The 21,723-nt window shown below is 36.9% G+C and overlaps 1 protein-coding gene across 3 annotated transcripts in view; it reads left to right on the top strand.

Moving 5' to 3' along the window:
- Nucleotides 1-21,723, top strand: part of NAA35 (N-alpha-acetyltransferase 35, NatC auxiliary subunit) — a 99,196-nt gene that overhangs the window by 6,944 nt on the left and 70,529 nt on the right. For all 3 annotated transcript variants that reach the window (XM_059411746.1, XM_059411748.1, XM_059411747.1), the window contains exons 3-6: nucleotides 6,959-6,992; nucleotides 10,408-10,522; nucleotides 11,484-11,558; nucleotides 12,133-12,300. In XM_059411746.1, coding sequence (XP_059267729.1) covers nucleotides 6,959-6,992; nucleotides 10,408-10,522; nucleotides 11,484-11,558; nucleotides 12,133-12,300 — 392 coding nt within the window. The remainder of the gene's footprint in view (nucleotides 1-6,958; nucleotides 6,993-10,407; nucleotides 10,523-11,483; nucleotides 11,559-12,132; nucleotides 12,301-21,723) is intronic.

Below are 21,723 nucleotides of genomic sequence, written 5' to 3'. Positions count from 1 at the left end.
TTTTGGGGCCATGGATGGCTCAGTCATTAAGCATTTGCCTTAGGCTCGGGTCATGATCTCAGGGTCCTGGGATTGAGCCCCACCCCCCTCCCAGGTCAGGCTCCCTGCTTTGTGGAGAGCCTCCTTCTCCCTCACCCACTCCCAGGGCTGGTGTTCCCTCTTTTGCTGTGTCTCTCTGTCAAAAAAAAAAAAAAAGATTAGACATTTTTATTCTCCTCCTGAGTAGAGAGCATGGGAGATAGTTTTTTGAGGCTCTGAATGTCTGAAAATGTCTTTATTCTGTCCTCCCACTTTATTGATAATATAATATTTCTGGATACCTTTGATAATTTTGAGGGCATGACCCATTGATGCTTTTGCACTGATGTTGCTGTTAGGAAGTTTGATGATATTCTGATAACTTTCATATATAACCTTTTAAGATTTCTGTTTGATCCTATATACACACCTTTCATTGAGGTTTGCCTGGTTGACAGCTCTGAGGTCCTCTCATCTTATCCTTCATTTCTAGGAAACTTTAATTATTCTATTTCCTCATTGGGTTTTTTTGTTATTTTTGTTTTTGTTTTTGTATTCTCTTTAGGGAGTGTCTATTTTTTGGATTCTGAACCTTTGGGAGGTGCTTAGATCATGAGAGTGGAGCCCACATGAATGGGATTAGTCCCTTTTGCTGTTTGAGGTTACTGCAGAAAGATGGCCATCTAGCAAGTGGGCCCTCACCAAATATCTGCTGGTGCCTTGATCTTGGACTTCCCAGATTCTAGAACTGTGAGAAATAAACGTTTATTGTTTATAGGCTGCCCAGGTTATGGTATTTTGTTGTTGTTGTAGCAACCTGAATGGAATAAGACTCTTCCAAACTTACTGTATTTTTCTTTTCTGCTGTAATGTTCTTTATTTTTAAGATTTCTTTTTTCTTAATATTCTTTCTCCCTTTTTTAAAAAAGTCAAAAGTCCTGTTTTTGTCTCAGGGTTGCACTTTTTTATCTCTCTAAGGATAATAGTTCTTTTAAATGTTTGTTCTTCTACATACTTTCCTCCAACTAGTGTTTTCTTTTTTTAGTTTGTTTCCTTTAGTTTGTATCTTTTGGGCATTACTTCAGATATCTAAGAATTCTTTGTTGCATGTCTAAAGGTGGGAGACCAAAAAGCCAATTGGAAGTTCTGAATTATTGAGTGGGACTTATTGACAGACCATCGCTATCAAGTGATCTGACTTGGCTTTGTTTTTTGTTTTTCTTTTTTTTCTGGCTTGGCTTTGTGGTAAAGTACATCTGATATAGAGGGAGACAAACCATAAGAGACTCTTTTTTTAAAAAAATTTATTTAACAGACAGAGATCACAAGTAGGCAGAGAGGCAGGCAGAGAGAGAGGGGGAAGCAGGCTCCCTGCTCAGCAGAGAGCCCGATGTGGGGCTTGAGCCCAGGACCCCAGGACCATGACCTGAGCCGAAGGCAGAGGCTTAACCCACTGAACCACCCAGGCGCCCCCCATAAGAGACTCTCACAAAACAAATTGAGGGTTGCCAGAGGAAGAGGGAGGGAGAGGGTGGTTTGGTTATGGACATTGGGGAGGGTATGTGCTATGGTGAGTGCTGTGAAGTGTGTAAACCTGCCAATTCACAGACCTGTACCCCTAGGGCTAATAATTCATTATATGTTAATAAAAATTTTTTAAAAATTAAAAAATAAATATGAATGAAATTAAATTAAAAAAATCTGATATAAGTTATTTAGCTCTTTCTACTTGGAAAGATTGTATTTATAAATTTTGTTGCTATTATAGAAATAGATAAATGAATATTTTTCATATATGAAAAATAAATAAATGCATAAATATAAATAAATGAAATTTCTATCCATATTTCTATAAAAATATTTCTAAAGATTGTACTTAGAAATTGTATTTGGCAAATTTATCTAATCTCTTGCCTTGAAGTTGAAGCTCTGACTTGATTGCCTACCATTTAACAGTTAAGTGGGGAAGAGATCTGGGGTTCTTACATATTCGCTTAATGCTCCCTCTTCCCATACTGTACCTGGCCTTCCAATAACCTTATGTCTCGGAGGTGGTTTTGCCCTCTTCAAAAAAAGTCTTCAGTATGTGGGGTTAGGGAGGGCCAGTTATCCTCTGTAAATAGGACAGGGTTCTGTGTTGTCTGACAGTTTAGTCCTTCATGTTTTAGCCTTCCTTTAGCTGCACTTTTAGTTGTAAGCGGTAAGTCGGGTTGGTTTTTGCTTTCTTCACTCCTGGTTTTAGGATTGTGCTTTCTCGACTTTGCTAAATAACTACTTAATTTGTCTTTTTATTTGCAACTTTCCCCAATTTTATTGTACCTGTTTTTCTTCTTTGGAGTGTATACCTTTCTTAAATACACACACACACTTTTCCTCTGGTTGTTTTAATGAGATTTCAGGAGGGAATTAAAAGTAGTTGCAGTTTGCCACCTTTACTGCCTGGTAAACCTCAATTGGTTGGTTTAAATATCACAATTACAATGATACTGATTTCAACTGTATCATTCAACCTATTGATTCAGTAGGGGTTCATAGGGTACCTAGCTGGGAACTTAACCATCCTTTATAATGTTATGGGTGGAAATCTGTTCAATGATCTATAACTTCAGTTTACACATGATCTGTTCACTTATAAGATGATAAAATTTATTTGCCTTGTCATATAGGGGCGCCTGGGTGGCTCAGTGGGTTAAGCCACTGCCTTCAGCTCAGGTCATGATCTCAGGGTCCTGGGATCGAACCCCGCATCGGGCTCTCTGCTCAGCAGAGAGCCTGCTTCCTCCTCTCTCTGTGCCTGCCTCTCTGCCTGCTTGTCATCTCTTTCTGTCAAATAAATAAAATCTTTAAAAAAAAAAATTTTCTCTCACAACAAATCTGTTCATGAGTGAGAATATGAATGAGAGTGAGGATATGAAAGAGTGAGGATAAAAGAAAAAGGCAGTTTATTGTCAAGGTAGTCAAAAAAAAACCCTTGAATCATCAGCTTTTCCTTATATTTAATTTTTTCCTTTGCTGTGAGTGTTTTAAATTATGTACTGCTGCACCTACTTAAGGCTTTACATAAAAGTAGAAGTAACTATTTTTAATGTATTTTTTTAAATTTTATTTATTTTTAAAGATTTTTATTTATTTATTTGACAGACAGAGATCACAAGCAGGCAGAGAGGCAGGCAGAGAGAGAGAGAGAGGAGGAATCAGGCTCCCTGTTGGCAGAACGCCCAATGCGGGGCTCGATCCCAGGACCCTGAGATCATGACCTGAGCCGAAGGCAGAGGCTTTAACCCACTGAGCCACCCAGGCGCTCCAGAAGTAACTATTTTTTTTATCACTGTGTTAATTTAGTTCAACAGTTAGGTATATCTGTGATCCCTGGGATCCTCGAGACCATTTTAAAGGTTATGGAAGGTCAAAATAATTTCCATGGTAAAACTATTTCCATATAATACTGAGATGTTAACTTGCTTTTTTGACTCATATTCTCTTTATTAGTACTGTGGAATTTTCCAAGGACTGTAAGATGTGTGATGATTTCATTGCTCTAACTGTTAATGATAAATGTAAAACATTCTTCTCATTAAATTTTTTGAGACTTGCAGCCTAGTTGGATAAGACCCAAACTACTCAGGTCTGTAGTGCTGTAGAATATCATGATTCTGTGTTCATTTGTTGATCATGCAGTGAGAGGGCTTGCACTCTGCTTAGTTGAGTAAATTTTAAAGTTTCCTGCCTACAGTTTACTGTGATCTGATTGCTGTTCTTTTCTTTTTTTCCTTTTAAGATTTAGTTATTTATTTATTTGAGAGAGTGGGAGAGAGCACACGCACATGCATGTGTGAGGAGGAGCAGAGGGAGAGGGATAAATGGACTGCACTGAGTGTGAAGCCAAGGTGGGGCTCAGTCCCAGGAATCTGAGATCATGATCTGAGCCAAAATCAAGAATTGGTTGCTTAATTAACTGAGCATCCAGACCTCTCTGATTACTGGTATTTTGAGGGACCTAATGAGAGTCAGCTAGTTCAGCCCTTCATTTTACAGATAGGAGACCAAGGCCCAGAGTGATTGGCTTGTTTTTAGGTCTGTGGAGTGTTTTATGTTTAATGAAGCTATTTGGTACCCAAATCTACCTTAAGTATTTGATAAATTATTACAGCAATTCTCCAAGTTTTTGGCCTCAGGATCCCATTATACTTTTTTTTTTTTTAAAGATTTTATTTATTTATTTGACAGAGGTCACAAGTAGGCAGAGAGACAGGCAGAGACAGAGACGGGGGAAGCAGGCCTCCTGCCAAGCAGAGAGCAGTACTTGGGGCTTGATCCCAGGACCATGGGATCATGACCTGAGCCAGTGTCACCCAGAAGCCCCTAGGATCCCATTATACTCTTAAAAATTACACTTTTAAACTCTTAAAAATTGTTTGTGTTAACATATATATAGTTTACTGTATTAAAATTTAAAGCAAAATTTAAAAATAGGAATTCATTTAAAAACAAATATAAATCCATTGCATGTTGTTTTTTAATGAAAATCAATATTTTTCAAAGCAGAATGACTTACAAGAGTGGAGTTTTATATTTTTGAAAATCTCTTTAATGTCAGCATAACAGAGGGTGCCTGAATTCGCTATCTGTGTGTGTGCTTGAAGTATATGAGGTAAATTTGGCCTCACCCAATACGTAGTTGAAAAATGGAGGAACCATTAAAGATAATTGTGGATCCTCTTCTTTGATATGGCAGTGCAACAAAACTTGACAGGTAGTAGTTTCTTAAAGATTAGTTGTGATGTGGAATCTGAAGACATATGAGTGGACTTTCTTTGTTACATTAAAATCCACTGGTCTGCCTTGAACTTTGAATGGATCTTTTATCCATGTCTGATTTTGGAACATTTGTTGCCATTTGGAAAATAATGGTTCACCGAGTTAAGCAGATCTTCCAAATGCTGATGAAATTACACAATACTGAAAAGCACATTTGTTAATATCACCACCAGTATCATCAGAAAAGTCTTTTTTAAGTATTGGGAATCTATCAGTTTCACAGTGTCAGATATGTCTCTCCAAATTCTAATTTTTGCCTAAAAGCTCAAATTTTATTATTGGTAACACAAATGTCAATTGTTTTTCTTAAAGCAACAAACTCATTTATTTTCAAGAAAATGACATATTCTAATATCTGAATAAGTACATTTTGGCCATTCAAGTAAAAATGGTGTTCCATAATTGTGCAAGTGCTTCTCCTTAAGACAACGTCTTACATTGGTATGTAGCAAAAGTGTTTGATTGTAACTTTCCATTTTGTCAAATAGAATATTTAAAAGATGTACTCAGAGATAGGGATTTAATCAGATAAGTCAGGGCCACACGAGAAGGAAGTGATTGAGGCACCTAGGGTGTAAAATTTAAGAATTTGCTACCTGAAAATGAGTCACTCTTTAAAATTTCTCATGGGAGGTGCTTCACTTGCTGTACCCTGGTCCCAGTCCTGAGGTTAATAATTTTACTGCTTCATCAAGGACCTCTTAAGTGAAATTAAAAAAAAAAAAAAATTGTCTTTTTTAACTACAAGTGCATGGAGGTAAAGAATACACTGTTGAGCTTGGGGCCACTGTGAATTTGTGCTGAAACTAAAGTAGTGTAGCCCCACCCCCCATTTAAAAATTTTTCCTCTTTATGCATTGCTTTTGCATCCTCAGTGCAAACGTCAACACAATGAAAAAGACAACGTTTTAGTATTACTATAAAAGTAATTTTTATTTATTCAAGAGAGAGAGAGATAGAGCGAGTGAGTGGGAGCACACCAGTATGTGCACAATATACTGATACAGAGCAGGGATGGAGGGGCAGAGGAAGGAGAGAAAGAATCATAAGCGTGCTCACCGTGGTGCCCAACACGGAGCTCAGTCTTACAACCCTGAGATCATGACCTAAGCCGAAATCCAGGGTTGGATGCTTAACTGACTGAGCCACCCCTGTGCTCTGATATTTCTATGAAAGTAATTTTAATATTACAGACACCACCTGGGTTCCCAGACCATCTTTGAGAACTGCTGAAAACTAGTGCTTTGCACCTTCGACAAGATTTGACCATCAATACTTAAGCTACTTAAAATGTTGTGGTAGTGGTTCTCACCTTCCCTGCACATTGAAATCACCTGTAGGGCTTTAAAACGACTGCAGAGGCCCCACCCCTAGAATTTAATTGGTTTAGGGTGCTGCTTGGATGCTAGGATTTTCCCGAGTTCTAGAGTTGATACCAGTATGCACCTAAGGTTGGGACTTGTTTTATAGGGTTTGAATACTGTTTTGATTAGCTGTTTACTCATGTTTTCTACATTAAAATAAAATGTAATTTTAAACAACTTTGGTACTGTTCCTGGGACAAATAGAGGTTAGATTTTGATACCAAGTAGTTTAAAAACAACTTGTGAAATAGCAATCAGTTCTGTGAAAAAGTATACTTAGGGGGAAATATACTAGTAATACTTTAAAATGAGGTTGGTAATTCTGATTAGATTGTTTTGGCCCATGGTGGGTTGTTTGCTAATTCTAAAAAGTTCAACTTAAAGAGTTTATTCATTCTGTGGAAGGCATTATATTAGTAATTGAGTACAAATAATCATTTCTTCGAAAATGAAGTTTAGGGGCACCTGAGTGGCTCAGGGGGTTGAGCCTCTGCCTTAGGGCTCAGGTCATGGTCTCAGTGTCCTGAGATTGAGCCCCGCATCAGGCTCTCTCCTCAGCGGGGAGCCTGCTTCCCTCTGTTTGCCTGCCTCTCTGCCTACTTGTGATCTCTCTCTGTCAAATAAATAAAGTCTTTCAAAAAAAAGAAAATTAAGTTTAATGCAAGCTCATTTTCAAACAAAACTTTTTTTCTTAGAATTAAAATTTAAATACTAAGATTGTATTATTCAAAGGATTTTTCTTTTTTTTTTTCTTTTAGAATTAAAATTGGGAGAACTGCTTCATGATAAGCTGTAAGTATTTATGTCATTTGAAATAGTGTAATGTAATATTTCCATGTTTTTCCTTGTGTGCAGTGGTGTTCCTTGGGACCTGGGTAATATTACATTTCAAAGCTGTAAAAAGAAAATGATTTATGAATATATTTTTAACATTGGTGAGTTATTTTGGGGTATCTGGCCCTGGTTGTGATAAAAATGGTTATAGTTAGTGGAAACTGCCTCATGGTTCTTTCCTTGAGAGTTAGATATATAGGATGTGAAATTTCTTGAAGAAAGCTTACAGGCTGTATGTTATCTGTAATAGGCTGGCTGATAACCAGAGAGATGAGTGAGATAATGGCTGGATGAAAGTAGATCCAGAATCCCTGGAAAGGTGAAAAAGGAGAGGTGCTTGATTCTATTTATACTACCATAGATATATCCTCAGTTCCCATACTGATCTGGCCAGGCTCAATTTCAAGGTTAGAAATATAAAATGTTTAATTAGTGGCCCAGATTGGATATTTAGGAAGCAAGGGTAGACCCTGAAATTTAGTTCTTCTCAGACTCTAGTGTGAATCAAACATCCCACACATTGAAAACACATGTTGCTGGGCCCCACCCCCAGAGATCCTTCTTTAGGTCTGGCGTGGGACCGCAGTAGTTGCGGTTGAGGTTGATGCTGTTGATCCAGGGACTAACCACACTAAGAACCATTCTAGGGCATCATTTTGGTGCTGCAGGCAATTCTAGGAAAGATAAAATGAAACCTTATCCCAAGCTAATGCAGAAGAGTGTGGCTCCTGACATGGAACAAGATGTGTAAGAAGATAGCTAGAGGGACCAGGCTGTCTTCATTTCCCACAAGGTATTAGGCTTAGCCCAGAAAACATGATTACCAGCAGCCTCTCCTGACCATCTATCTATTAAAGTTACACTCTTGTGATTCGTATCTTTCTTAGCTGTCTTGTATTTTCTGCCTAGCATACAGTCTTCTAACATGCTGTGTAACTTTTTATCTTTATTGTTTGTTGTCCGTTTCCTTCCACTGGATGTGAGCTTCCTTAAGGCAGGCAAATTTGTTCACTCACTTATGTATTCTAAGTACCTGGAACCATGCTTAGCACATATTAGGTGCTTGTGGTATTTGTTGGGTGAATGAAATAGCTAACTTAATGCTACTACAGTTTCTGTAGAGGTTTGCTAATTAAGCAGATACCTCACTAGGGTTTTAATTGTGCCATTAAAAACTTAGTTTAGTTGTTCTCTTATAAGTAATAAATGGATACTTTTAAGCTAATTCAGACCTCAGGGATGAAACAAAAACTTCCCATGACACTGCCACCACTCCCCCACATGTCTGTTCCTTGCCTGGAGATAATCACTGTTATCAGATTGTTGCATGTTTTTCTAGACTTACAAAGGAATATATTTACATGAGTAAAAATCTATAAAATATTAGTTAATTGTAAATGCGAATCTGCAGTATGTATTATTTTGAAAATTCCTTCCCAATTCAGTATATCTTGGAGATCTATCTTGGAGATCTTTCCATGTTAGTATATAAGCTCTACCTTGTTCATTTTAACGTTGGTTTGTATTTTATAAAACGGCTATACTGTAATTTATTCTGTGGTATCCCTATTGATGGACATTTAGATTGCGATATTTTTGGTAACATGGGAAAATTCAAGACACTTAATTTCTGCAAGCCTTTTGGTATACATGTACAAAAGATTTTTAGGATGGAAGCCTAGAAATCAAATGACTGGATTTTAATGGGTTGAGTCAGGCTTTTCTAAAGAAAAGTCTGTATCAGTTTACACTCCCACCAATGAAAAAAAAAATAAATATGTTTTTAAAGCTTTCTGAATGGCCAAAGAAATTTATCTTTTTTTTTTTGTATTACCTGATTACATTTAAATTTGAGCAGCTTTGCACTTTATTATTATTAATATGCATTTTTTCTTTTTCATGTTTGCCTCTTTTTTTTTTTTTTTGAGTACTTGCCTTATTTATTTATACCAGGTGGTTGTACTCTATATAATAACTTTTTGAAAATTATATTAAAAATATCCATCCTAGATAATTATGGAGTTCCAGCTATGGCTTATTATTGGCGCATATAAATTTTAAAATATTTACACAGTTGTATATATCAACTCGTTTTATAAATTATTAGAAAGTCTTTTGTTTGCATGTTTTAGGTTTAGAACTTAAATCTGCGTGAAGTTTACTTTTTGAAATTGTGTAAATCAAAGATTTCACTTTTTTCCAGATGGTTAGCCACTTGTCTCAACAGTATTTATTGATTAACCCATTGTTTTTCACTACTACTTTTATCACATATAATTTTTTCAGCAATGGTGTTTAGGCTGTTTTTTTATTGACCTGTGTGTTCTAGGATGCTTTCAATTATTATATCTTATAGTGTCTTTGATACTTGATGAATCTCTGTTGTTTTTGCTAAAAAAATTCTCTTCCATTTTTGCATATTTTCTGTTCTGGCTGGACAACCTCTTTGAAAAATACCATTTGGGTTTTGATTAGCATATACTAGAGTTGCCTTCAATAATACCATGTTCATATTGTCAGATTATCTTGAAGCATTAAGAGATTTGAGGGATTGCAGGAAAGAGTCTGTTTCCTAAAAGCTGCTGCTTTCTCGTTGCTGCTGCCTTTCTGAGAGAAATGATTTAGTGTAACAAGGTAGATGTCTTTATTTTCCTGGTAATCTAATAGCTTAGACTAAGCAAAATATGAAGTCAGTAGCTTCATCACCTGTCAGACTTTCTTTTAAGCTTCTTTTGTTCCTGTCCCATTTTTTTGAGGCATATCTCAGTTAATGATACACTTCCTAACCAGTCCACAGTGCATCACAGCTGTCTGCTCTTATGGCTAATAACTCATAAATACCAGACACAAATAAGAGGATTCCTGGATTATTTTTCATTATGTTATTGCCAGAACTTGGGTCATTACAGACAGTAATGTGCCAGATTATTACTATCATTTAATATGTAAAGAAAATGTTTGATGATTATTCCAAACACAGCTTTCTAAACATTAAATGGAGAAATATTATTTAAAGGCAAAGTGAAATCCATTATAGATCAGTTGATCTTTTTTCCAAAATTTCTGATGTGCGACCTTTTTGAAAGAAATACAAAAAAATCTTTTGTTTTCTTTTCTCTCCCACAGTGCTTATAAAATAATTTGAATGACAAATACATGGAATAATTTTTATGTTATGTTTCTATTTAGTTGAAATAGAAGTGGTAGCAAATTGGGAAGATTAAATACATAGCATACTATACTATATACTATAACTATAACTATATACTATAGTTAATTTAAAGCACTATAATAATTTTTATATCATTGTGAGAATCTGGGTAAACTTAACTGGTTCAAGAACAATTTGTGTGGTCATGTTTTTTATTTGCAGATTTGGTCTTTTTGAAGCCATGTCTGCCATTGAAATGATGGATCCCAAGATGGATGCTGGCATGATTGGAAACCAAGTTAATCGAAAAGTTCTCAATTTTGAACAAGCTATCAAGGTAATTACCATTGTGCTTTGGTGTTTTATCATTTGTTATTTCATATGTTAAAACAATGAAAATCAAACTTGGCATATTAAAGTATAATTTTTAAAGGCATTTCAGGTATAAAAATAAAAATTAGTTATAACCTTTATTTATTGATCTCCTTTGAAATCTGTTAAATCTAAAAATTGTTTAGGGTGTTCATTACAAGCTTGCTCTAAATTTGTATGTGTTTATTAATTTTTTTTAAAAGATTTTATTTATTTGTTTCAGAGAGAGAGCACAAGTAGGGAAAGGGGCAGGGGGAGAGGGAGAAGCAGATTCCTCACTGAGCAAGGAACCTGACAGGGGGCTCAGTCCCAGGACCCCAGGGTCGTGACCTGAGCCGAAGGCAGATGCTTAACCCACTGAGCCACCCAGGTGCCCTGTTCTTTAATTTTTGAAAGCATTTCAGTATATATTTAAATACCAGGGTAGTTGGTTAAGGGATTAAAATTGGATATTAATATATTAAGCAAAGTGCTTATGGTTGTGAATTTGAAATTAACTCTGTGAGGATTGACTTATAAATTAATTCATCATTGACAGAGAGTTAGTTTTGCATATTTTATGAGAAAAGAGTTGCTAAACAAAATTTACAAGTAATATAAAAACGTTTACTTTTCTTGGGGCATCTGGCTGGCTCAGTTGGTTAAGCATCTGCTTCTTGATTTCCATTCAGGTTATGATCTCAGGGTTATGAGATTGAACCCCACCTTCGTCTCCATGCTCAGTGGGGAGTCTGCTTGAGGTTCTCTCTGCTTCTACCCTGTACCCTGTGCACACCCTGTGTCTCAGTTTTTTATCCGATGATACAGTTCTAGAATTTTTATTTTTAAAATCTTCAATTTTTGGAAGGCAAAATATTATTGGACATAGAAACCATAAATTTATAAAAAAACTTCTGCTCATATGTCCTATTTCTCTTCCTTTTTAGGATGGCACCATTAAAATTAAAGACCTCACCTTGCCTGAATTGATAGGGATAATGGATACTTGTTTTTGCTGTTTGGTAAGAGTTAAAATAACACTTGGTTAATCTAAAAACTGTGACTTCCCAGAAAGTTCCTCTGGTTGGGGGTTATTAAATTGGAGATGGAAGGCCCGAAAACTTGTGCAGATTCTTGCAGTAATCTAGGTGGGATGTGAAGCTCTCAACTAGTTAGTAGTAGTGAATATGAAAAAGAAAAGTTAAATGAGTGGCTAAGGACTGCTTAGTTCTAAAATTGTGAATTCCTTACTTTATGGATTTCTATTGACTTCATTGTGGAATTAATTGCTTTTGAATGGTCTGTAAGGCAGCATTGTAATTTCATTAGTCTTCAAATATATTGCAGACTGTTCTATATAAGAATACTTTCATTAGATAGCTAATCATATTTATGGTATATGATTCTTGAAAAACTAAAATCAGTGAAAGTGAATTATAATTCTTTTGTTTCCTCTGACCTTCCTTTTAATTATCTTTGAAATGCCATGATTAATACTATATTTATTTGGGTCTGTGGCAGTCAAGCCTGGGTCAGTTTAGACTTTGCAGACTGTGTGTTGTCTTAAACATACACATACTTTTTATCTCTTTATAGATAACATGGTTAGAAGGCCATTCCTTGGCACAGACAGTATTTACGTGCCTTTACATTCACAATCCAGACTTTATAGAAGATCCTGCCATGAAAGCTTTTGCTCTGGGAATCCTGAAAATCTGTGACATTGCACGGGAAAAAGTAAATAAAGCTGCTGTTTTTGAAGAGGTAAGATTTTGTAATATGAGAATTCCTGAAGCTCCTTTGACCACCTTATTTATTGTGATGTATTTAAATGATATGTGATACTTATTTTTATCAACAAATATAGGTAAAAACTGTTTTTAAAAGTGATGGTATGTTGTTTACAAATATATTGGCTGAAGTAATCCAGTTTGAAGAAAGAACATTAATTTCACTCTATATTCTTGCCATTGCTACCATGCATTGAGTATCCATTATGTGCAGATTATTCTGGGTGTTGTGGGAATTCACAAAGAAAATAACAGACATAGCTTCTTTCCTCAAGTCTCTTGTAAGATATTACACAGAAGTGCTGTACTTTCAGTCTTTGGATAAGAGGGAGCTAAGGAAAACAAAGTTTTGAGGAATATTTTAGGGCATAAACATACTTCCAGTTTGTACGAAGTACCTTGCCTTGAGGAAGTATTTTGAGTTTTAAACTTGGAAAGATGTTTTTCTCCTTATGAGAAAAATAAGGTTTTAGGTTCTGATAATTTTAAGGGGAAATGTAATAACATTTAAAATTATTGATAAGGGGGCGCCTGGGTGGCTCAGTGGGTTCTGCCTTTGGCTCGGGTCATGATTCCAGGGTCCTGGGATCGAGCCCTGCATCAGGCTCTCTGCTCAGCGGGGAGCCTGCTTCCTCCTCTTTATTTGCCTGCTTCCCTGCCTACTTGTGATCTCTGTCTGTCAAATAAATAAATAAAATCTTTTTAAAAAAATTATTGATAAGTATTTTTAATTCTTCCTTGTGTTGAAACATGCTTCTTTTTAACACTGTTACTAATCCAAAATAAATATCTTAGTCTCCTTCAGTGGTTCAGTCTATAGTATGTATAGTTTTTCTAAATTTATATTAATAATATGAGAATATTATGAGCTAATATGACTTCACATTTGAATATATGGCTTGTGAGTTGTGTATGAAATACTGTCTACTTTTTACACACTCATTGGTTATTTAGCTACTTATTTTAATTGCTATCGGTATCATGGAAAATCTTTTCCACTTGCTTGAAAATTTTAAAAAAATTAGTTTGCATTAACCAGTGAGAAGAGATATACATATGAATACTTGCATTCTCACAGTACACCCAAAAGGACATTAAAAATCCTGATCTTAGGCAGAGAAAGGTTTCATATAGCAAACAGTGCTACAGTAGTTGGTTAGCACCCTTAAAAATTAACTTATCATCATTTTACATCTGCCTTAATCTGTTGAGTTATTGTAGCAGAATACCATAGATGGAGTGGCTTGTAAACAACAGAAGTTTATTTCTTATAGTTCCAGAGACCAAGAAGTCCCAAGATCAAGGCACCAGCAGCTTCAGTGTCTGGTGAGGGCTTGCCTTCTAGTTCAGGATGGTCATCTTTGCACCATGTCCTCACTTGGGAGAAAGTGCAAGGGAACTCCCTTGGTCTCTTTTATAAGATCACTGATCCCATTCATGGGGGCAGACCTAATCACCTTCCAAAGGCGGACCTCCAGATACTATCACATTGGGTGTTAGGACTTAACATATGAATTGTGGAGGGACACAAACACTCAGTCTATGACAACATCAAAATAAATTGAATATAGTTGAAGTATTTTAAGTGTAAAAAAGTTAAGAAGATTGTAGAAAATGAAATGACCTTTAAACACGAGAAAAGGTGCATAACTTAAGAGACATGCAGATTAAAACAGAGATACCATTTTTTACCCATTATTGGCAAAGATGAGCAATTTTGTATAATGTACATATTGATGAAGGTGAGAAACGGGCATTCACATGGGCTATGTGTGTGAGAGATGAATAGTCATTGCCTCGCTCTTTTTAATCTTTAATTTCAAATTAACAAGTTATAGTGAGCACAAAGAACAGCATATATTCCTTACCTTGATTCAGCTCTATTAATCCATTGTCCCATTTACTTTCTCAATTTCTCTCTCATGTATGTTTTTTTCTTGAACCAGCAGAGGGTAAGTTGTACATTATTACCTTCTCCCCACAAACACTTCTCAGTGTGCATCTCCTAAGAAAAAGGGTACTTAAAATACACAACTGCACTACAGTTCTCAACCTCAGTGAATCTGTAGTAACAGTCCACTCTCCATATTCTGTTCCTGTTAGGTGACCTACCAATATCCTTTTTAGTGTTTTTTTCCCCCTACGGTTTGGGATCCAGTCTAGGATCATGTCCTGCATTTAGTTGCCTGTCTCTTTAGTATCCTTTAATCTATAACAGTTCCTCAGCCTTTCTTTGTCTCCAGGTCATGGATGTTTTTGGAGAATGTAGGCCTTTCCTAGTTTGTCTTTTTAAGAGTATTCCTCACTGAAGCTTGTGTGTTTTTCCTCGTGGCTAAATTAGATTATGCGGTCCTGCTAGGAGTATGATATAAGTGATATTGTGTCCTCCTTCTGGTGTCACAGGTAAGGCATACACCCACTCAGTGGTGATATTATATTGTTCCAAGATGTTTTCTGATTACTCTATGGTTATTGTTTTCTCCCCTGGTGTGTAGTAAGCCTGCCATAGGGAAACTCTTTAAGATCATACAAATATCCTGCTCATTAAAATGTTTCCCTATATTTAGCATCCATGGATTCTTGGTTGGACTAATCTTCACTGTGATGGCTGCAAAATGATGATTTTCTCACATTAGCATGCCCTCCATGTTTATTAGGGCTCAGGTTTCCACTGTAAGCAAGACTCAGACATTTTTATGGTATTACAAACTCACTTAACTGTTTCAAAGAGCAGTTGGTAATAACGTAAGTTAAAGTGTATATGACTTAGCAGATTCACTTTTAGGGATTTATTCTACAAATAGATCTGTGCTGTGTACAAAGACTTATGTACAAGGACATTAATTGTAGTTTTGTTTGTAGTAATGAAAGTCTAGAAACTACCTTAACGTCCAACATAGACTTGTTAAATGAAGCTACCTTCATACAGTGGAGTATTACGCACCCTTTACAAAGAAGGAGGTAGTCTTATGTGTACAAGTAAGATTAGACCTCCAAAATAAAGTAAAATAAGTTAGGTATAGAAATGTATAGGTTTCGGGGCGCCTGGGTGGCTCAGTGGGTTAAGCTGCTGCCTTCGGCTCGGGTCATGATCTCAGGGTCCTGGGATCGAGTCCCGCATTGGGCTCTCTGCTCAGCAGGGAGCCTGCTTCCTCCTCTCTCTCTCTGCTTGCCTCTCTGCCCACTTGTGATCTCTCTCTGTCAGATAAATAAATAAAAGAAATGTATAGGTTTCTTTTTAAAAATGGGGAGTAGCTAAATCTTCATACATAAGATAACTGGAATCTTGAAACTTGGGATAGATTTGTGTGTGCTGTTAGAGTTTTTATTATGTGCCTTGATGAGTTTGTTTTAAAAGGGAATGAAAATAAACTTTTTGTAATGTAAATAATTACAATTGAAATTCTGCATATTCTCTGGATGAAGGACATAACAAATGGGAGAGCTCATAAAGGAAAAGACCAATAGGAAAAAGCTGATAGAAAAATTTTTGGAGAAATCTAGATAACAAAAATTATATGTATTTCTTAAGATCTCATTCAAATAAAGCATAACACTGAAGTCCAAGTGAGTAACTGGGCAGTAAAATAAGCAGCTTACTCTTGGAGGAGGGTAATAAATAACAGTAGCATTTAAAACTTTAGTCTCCGTGTCATCCAAGAAATACAGTTAAAATCACTTCTCATCTACCAAATATATTTTTAAGTGAGAATATTCAGTATTGGTAAGAATGCAGTAAGTTATCATTTGGTTTTTATTAGTGACAGTATGCATTAGCACAGCTGGAACTAATTAATTCATCTTTAGAATTCAGCCTTAAATGTGGATACTTTATGCAAAAACACTTTAATCAGTTTTTAATAGTGAAAGTTGGCATCAACCAAAATGCCACCATTAGGGTTTGCTTGAATTAAATTATGGATAATTTATTACACATAATTTATTATATAGAATGATAGTGAAAACATGCCTAAAATCATGGGAGAGTGGAGGCACCTGGGTGGCTTAATTAAGTGTCTGCCTTTGGCTCACTAATGATCTTAGGTAGGATCCTGGGATCGAGCCCCAAGAAGGTCTCCTTGCTTATTGGGGAGCCTGTTTCTCCCTCTCTCTCTGTCACTCCTCCATGCTTCTGTGCATGTCTCTCAAGTAAAATCTTCTAAAAAAAAAATCATGAGAGACTGTATACTTCGAAGGGTTAGGAAAGCAGCACACAGTATAACCAACTATGTGATAATAAAGAAGACTGGAAAGAAATATAAAGTTCTTGGGCTGGAAAAATTGTGCTTTCTTGTTTCTGTAAACTTTTCAGGTTTTTCCTGGTGAGTTTGTCTTGGTCTTATAATTAGAAAAAGAATTGGTTGCCTATTGAATAGTCCTTAAGAGACCTGGTGATGAATAAGTAAGAATGAAGTGTAATAAACAGATCATTTCTTTGAAATGGCTGCTTCTGGAAGTAACCGAAGTTCCTAGGTGCTGGTTTATTTTGCCCTCAAATGTGTCTTTGCTCGATTTTACTCCTGAACTGGAGACATGTGTCTGTCTTAATATAATATCCTGTAGACCTGTACAAAATGGGAACCACTGTTCCCCCATCAAACCACTGGTCGTCTTGCATTCTACATCTTGCAATGGTATCTACAGGGTTATCTAAAGATTTTTATTTATTTATTTGACAGATGGAGATCACAGGTAGGCAGAGAGACAGGCAGAGAGAGAAGAAGGGAAGCAGGCTCCCAGCCAAGCAGACAGCCCGATGCGGGCCTCGATCCCAGGACCCTGGGATCATGACCTGAGCCGAAGGCAGAGGCTTTAACCCACTGAGCCACCCAGGCGCCCCTTCCTTCCTTCCTATCACCTAACAGCAAGAAAGGGAACAGAAGCAGGGGTAATGAGAGAGGGAGAAGCAGGCTCCCTGCTTAGCTCCATCCCAGGACCCCGGGATCATGACCTGAGCCGAAGACACTTAATGACTGAGCCACCCAGGCACCGCTCCATATTTCTGGATAATAGACTTCTATTCTAATTTCTAGATGTAAGCAATTCTATACAGTTAATTTTATACAATATTATACAGTTTTAACAATTTTAACTGGGATATATCAGCACATTTTTAGCATATAACTGACATTCACATATTAACCCCTCTTACTTACCAATAGTAATCAGTGTTGATGTTATAGTGATTGTATAAATACTAATGACAAATGAGCCCGAGTGGTATAAGCATACATTTCTTTTCTCGTACAGATTTTTATTTTTCTTGGAGGTGATAACTGCTTCTTTTTGGTTTGCTTAGTTTTCTGTGTACTTCTCCTTGATTCTTCCCTTCCCATTATTATAAAACACCATCAGATAGTCTATCAGTTTATGTATTTTTTTAAAGATTTATTTATTTATTTATTTGACTGAGAGAGATCACAAGTAGACAGAAAGGCAGGCAGAGAGAGAGAAAGAGAGGGAAGCAGGCTCCCCGCTGAGCAGAGAGCCCGATGCGGGACTCGATCCCAGGACCCTAGATCATGACCTGAGCCGAAGGCAGCAGTTCAACCCACTGAGCCACCCAGGCGCCCCTATGTATTTTTTTAAATTCTTCTTAGCTCCTTTGTTCTCTAGTGTCAGGCTGGATCAGTTCTCTTCTAGGTGTTACACTGTACAGCTGTGATCCCTGGTTCTATTCTCCTGGGAATTCCATTTCCCTTTCAAAAAATTTTTTTGTTGTCTAGTTATCTGGATTTCATGCCTATTTTCTTAGTTTATTATATTGTGTGGTATAGTATTTCCAGTTCCATGGGGAGAGACAGGGTTGGAATTGCAATTGTTTTTTTGAGAACTTAGATGTCTGAAAATGTCTTTCCTACCCTCACACTTGATTAAAAGTTTCGTTGTAATAGATTCTTAGGTTGGAAAATCATTTTTCTCAGAATTACATAGGCATTACTCCACTGACTCTTATTTTTAGTGTTGCCATCCTGATCCTTTATATGTGACCCATATTTTCTCTTTGGAAACTTTTAGGATTTTTCTTTCTAATGATTACACTTTAGATTTGGTCATTACAACCCTTTTCTGATCTGTTTGAAGTATCCTATTCTCAGACCACCATCTGTTTATATATTGCCTATGTTCTGATTTCTGCAGTTCACCCCTACTTGGAACTCCAGTTTATTATATCACTTTTTTACTGTCAGTATCCTTTTGACTATCTTTGACCTAAAATCCATCTTCCTTCATGACAGTTACTTCCTTTCCTGTACTTGCAGCTGTCTTACTCTCATGCCTTATTGTACATCAATTCTAGTTGAGTCTAGCCCTCTATCTACCATATCTTTATACTTACACATCTCAGTGTAACTAGAGAAAAATACATTTACACTGATTGGTCCTACTTTCAGTTCATCACCACTAACTTCAGATTGGCCATGAATGCTTCTTCCTAGGTCATTCTCCCTCTTAGACTTCTAACACTTGTACCATCCTCACTGGAAGCAAACCTACCTTCCTACTGCACTAAATAAGTGGAAGTAATCTCACCTACCTGCACAGGTGCCCTATGTTCTTTGGCCCTTTTATCTGTCTAGATGAATCTTTCATCCAAGGGTGATCTCTTCTGCTTGTGCATTGGATTCCGTACCCTGTCTTATTAAAAAATATTCCTCTAGCAATCCTCTGCTCTGTCCCTTGCATCATGAATATGTCCCTCTACTGGATCATTCCCATCAGCATGTTAACATGGCTTTTCTTCCTCAATCTTAAAAATACTGTTTCCTGGCATAACAGAACTTTAGCTTCTGCCCCCATATTATGCAGTTCTTTTCAGCAATAATCTTTAAAAGGTTTCCATTCTCTCCTAAATCCACTCCAGTCAGGCTTTGAATGGTGTTCCGCCAAAACTTTATTGTCATGGTCATCTTAGACCTTAGTGTTGCTAAACCCATTGGTTAATATTTGGTCTTAAACTTTATTGGTCATCAGATTTTTGACATGGAGTCCATACTTGAAACAGATTATTTTCTTGACTTTTAAGGTGTTCTTTTTCCCTGTTTTCCTGCCCCACTGGTGGTTCTTGTTTGTCATCTCATTCACTATTGTATTTCATTCTCTATTTTATCTCTATTGTCATCTCAATCTCTATTCTTAATCAGTTGGATAGCCAACACTATCCAATGGATATAGAATGCAAGCCATATACATCATTTAAAATGTTCTAGTAGCCTATGACTGAATATTTATATATAATAAATATAAATAATATTTCAATATATAATCTTTTATAAAATATTAATGAGAATTGCCAAAAAATGCAAAGAGCTCAGATGTCCACTGATGGATGAATGGATAAAGAAGATGTGATAGGGGCACCTGGGTGGCTCAGTGGATTAAGCTGCTGCCTTCGGCTCAGGTCATGATCTCAGGGTCCTGGGATCGAGCCCCACATTGGGCTCTCTGCTCAGCGGGGAGCCTGCTTCTCCTTCTCTCTCTGCCTGAATCTCTGCCTACTTGTGATCTCTCTCTCTGTGTCAAATAAATAAATAAAATCTTAAAAAAAAAAAGATTAAAAATTAACTAAAAAAAAAAGAGGACGTGATAGACACACACACACACACACACACATATACATGTGGAATATTATTCAGCCATCTAAAAGAAGGAAATCTTGCCGTTTGCAACGATGTGAATGCAACTGGAGTATATTATGCTGAGGGAAAGACAGAGAAAGACAAATAGCATATTTCACTCATATGTTGAACTTAAAATAGATGAACAAAGGAAGAGGAAAGGAAAAATAAAATAAGATAAAAACAGCAAATCATAAGAGACTCTTTTTTTTTTTTTTTAAAGATTTATTCATTTAGAGAGTGCATGCAAGCAGGGGGGAGGGGAAGAGAGAGGGCAAGAAGCAGATGCCACACTGAGCACAGAACCCAATGTGGGGTGTGATCTCAGGATCCCAAGATCGTGACCTGAGCTGAAATCAAGAGTCAGATGCTTAATTCACTGAGCCACTAGGTGCCCCAAGAGATTCTTAACTATAGGCAACAAAGGGTTGCTGGAGAGAAAGTGGGTGGGGGCCTGGGGTATTTGGGTGCCTTAAGTAGGGCACTTAATGTCATGAGCACTGGGTGTTATATGCAACTGATGAATCACTGAACTCTACCCTGAAACTAATAATACACTATATGTTAAGTAACTTGAATTTAAATAAAAATTAATGAGATGTAAAACTATGGGGGTCTTTTTGTAGCAAGTATTCTAAGCATGTTATATATGTTATAGCACATCTCAGTTTGAACTATCCACATTTCAGGTGCTCACTATTTAATTGGCTGTGCGATGGCCAAATGGGTCAGCATAGTTCTAAGCACTGGTGTGGCTCAGGCCCCATCTTTACACCTCTTCTCTGTTTCATTCCCCTGATGAGCTCATGCAGTTCCGTAGACTTAAATTCTGTCTCTGCTAGTGAATCCCAAGTTAGTATCTTCAGCTTAAACTTTATAGACTTCCCTAAATCTCAGACTCACATGAGCTACTGCCTATTCTACATTTCCACCTGCCCATCTCAGACTTCACATGCTGGTTTTCCCCTTCCCTCCCAACTTCCTCCTTCTGTAGTCTTCTCAAATCTCAGCAAATGGAGCTCTGTTCTTCTTGTTGGGCAGAACAGAAACTTTGGAGTCATCCTTGATTCTTCTCTTTGTCTCATACCTCACATCTAAACCCTCAGGAAGTCCTGTGGACCAAAGTTTGGCAGTCAACAACTTGCTGGCCTACCCAGCCTGTTGTCTATGTTTTTTATAGCCCTGGTGCTAAGAATGTTTTTTGTGTTTTTAAAATTTTTTTTCAAGTTTTTTATTTAAGATTATTTATTCATTTCAGAGAGAGCACGAGCACAAGGCGGGGGAATGGGGGCAGAGGGAGAGGGAGAAGCACACTCCCCACTGAGCAGGGAGCCTGACCCCGGGATCATGACCTGAGCTAAAGGTAGACACTTAACTGCCTGAGCCACCCAGAAACCCCTGTTTTTTGTGTTATAAATAGTTACATTTAATATATAAGTACCTACATAATATCTCTATTTTACCTCTTGGCTTGCAAAATGTAAAATATATATATCCTTGACTGATAATCTCTGTTTATTTGTTTAATTAATTTATTTCTTTAATTAGTACCAGGCATTGGCCCAAGTGCTACTGGGTGGATTCTGCACCTGTAATGACAGGATATATAGCTTTGCTGTGCAGGGTGAGGGTGGAGGGACACTGAGGGTGTGCTTCCTGGCTCTTATGCCATCTCTCCTTTTTAGGGAAAAGTCCTACTTATCTTTAGACTTGGATCCCAGTCTCCTGACTTGTCCATACAGACTTCAGTTTTCTTCTTTGCCTTTCTTAACATATTC

This window comes from Mustela nigripes, chromosome 9 (genome assembly GCF_022355385.1).
Source record: "Mustela nigripes isolate SB6536 chromosome 9, MUSNIG.SB6536, whole genome shotgun sequence".
Classification (NCBI taxonomy): Eukaryota; Metazoa; Chordata; class Mammalia; order Carnivora; family Mustelidae; genus Mustela; species Mustela nigripes.
The sequence above is the reverse complement of the archived record's forward strand: the minus strand, read 5'-3'. Positions and strand labels throughout refer to the sequence as shown.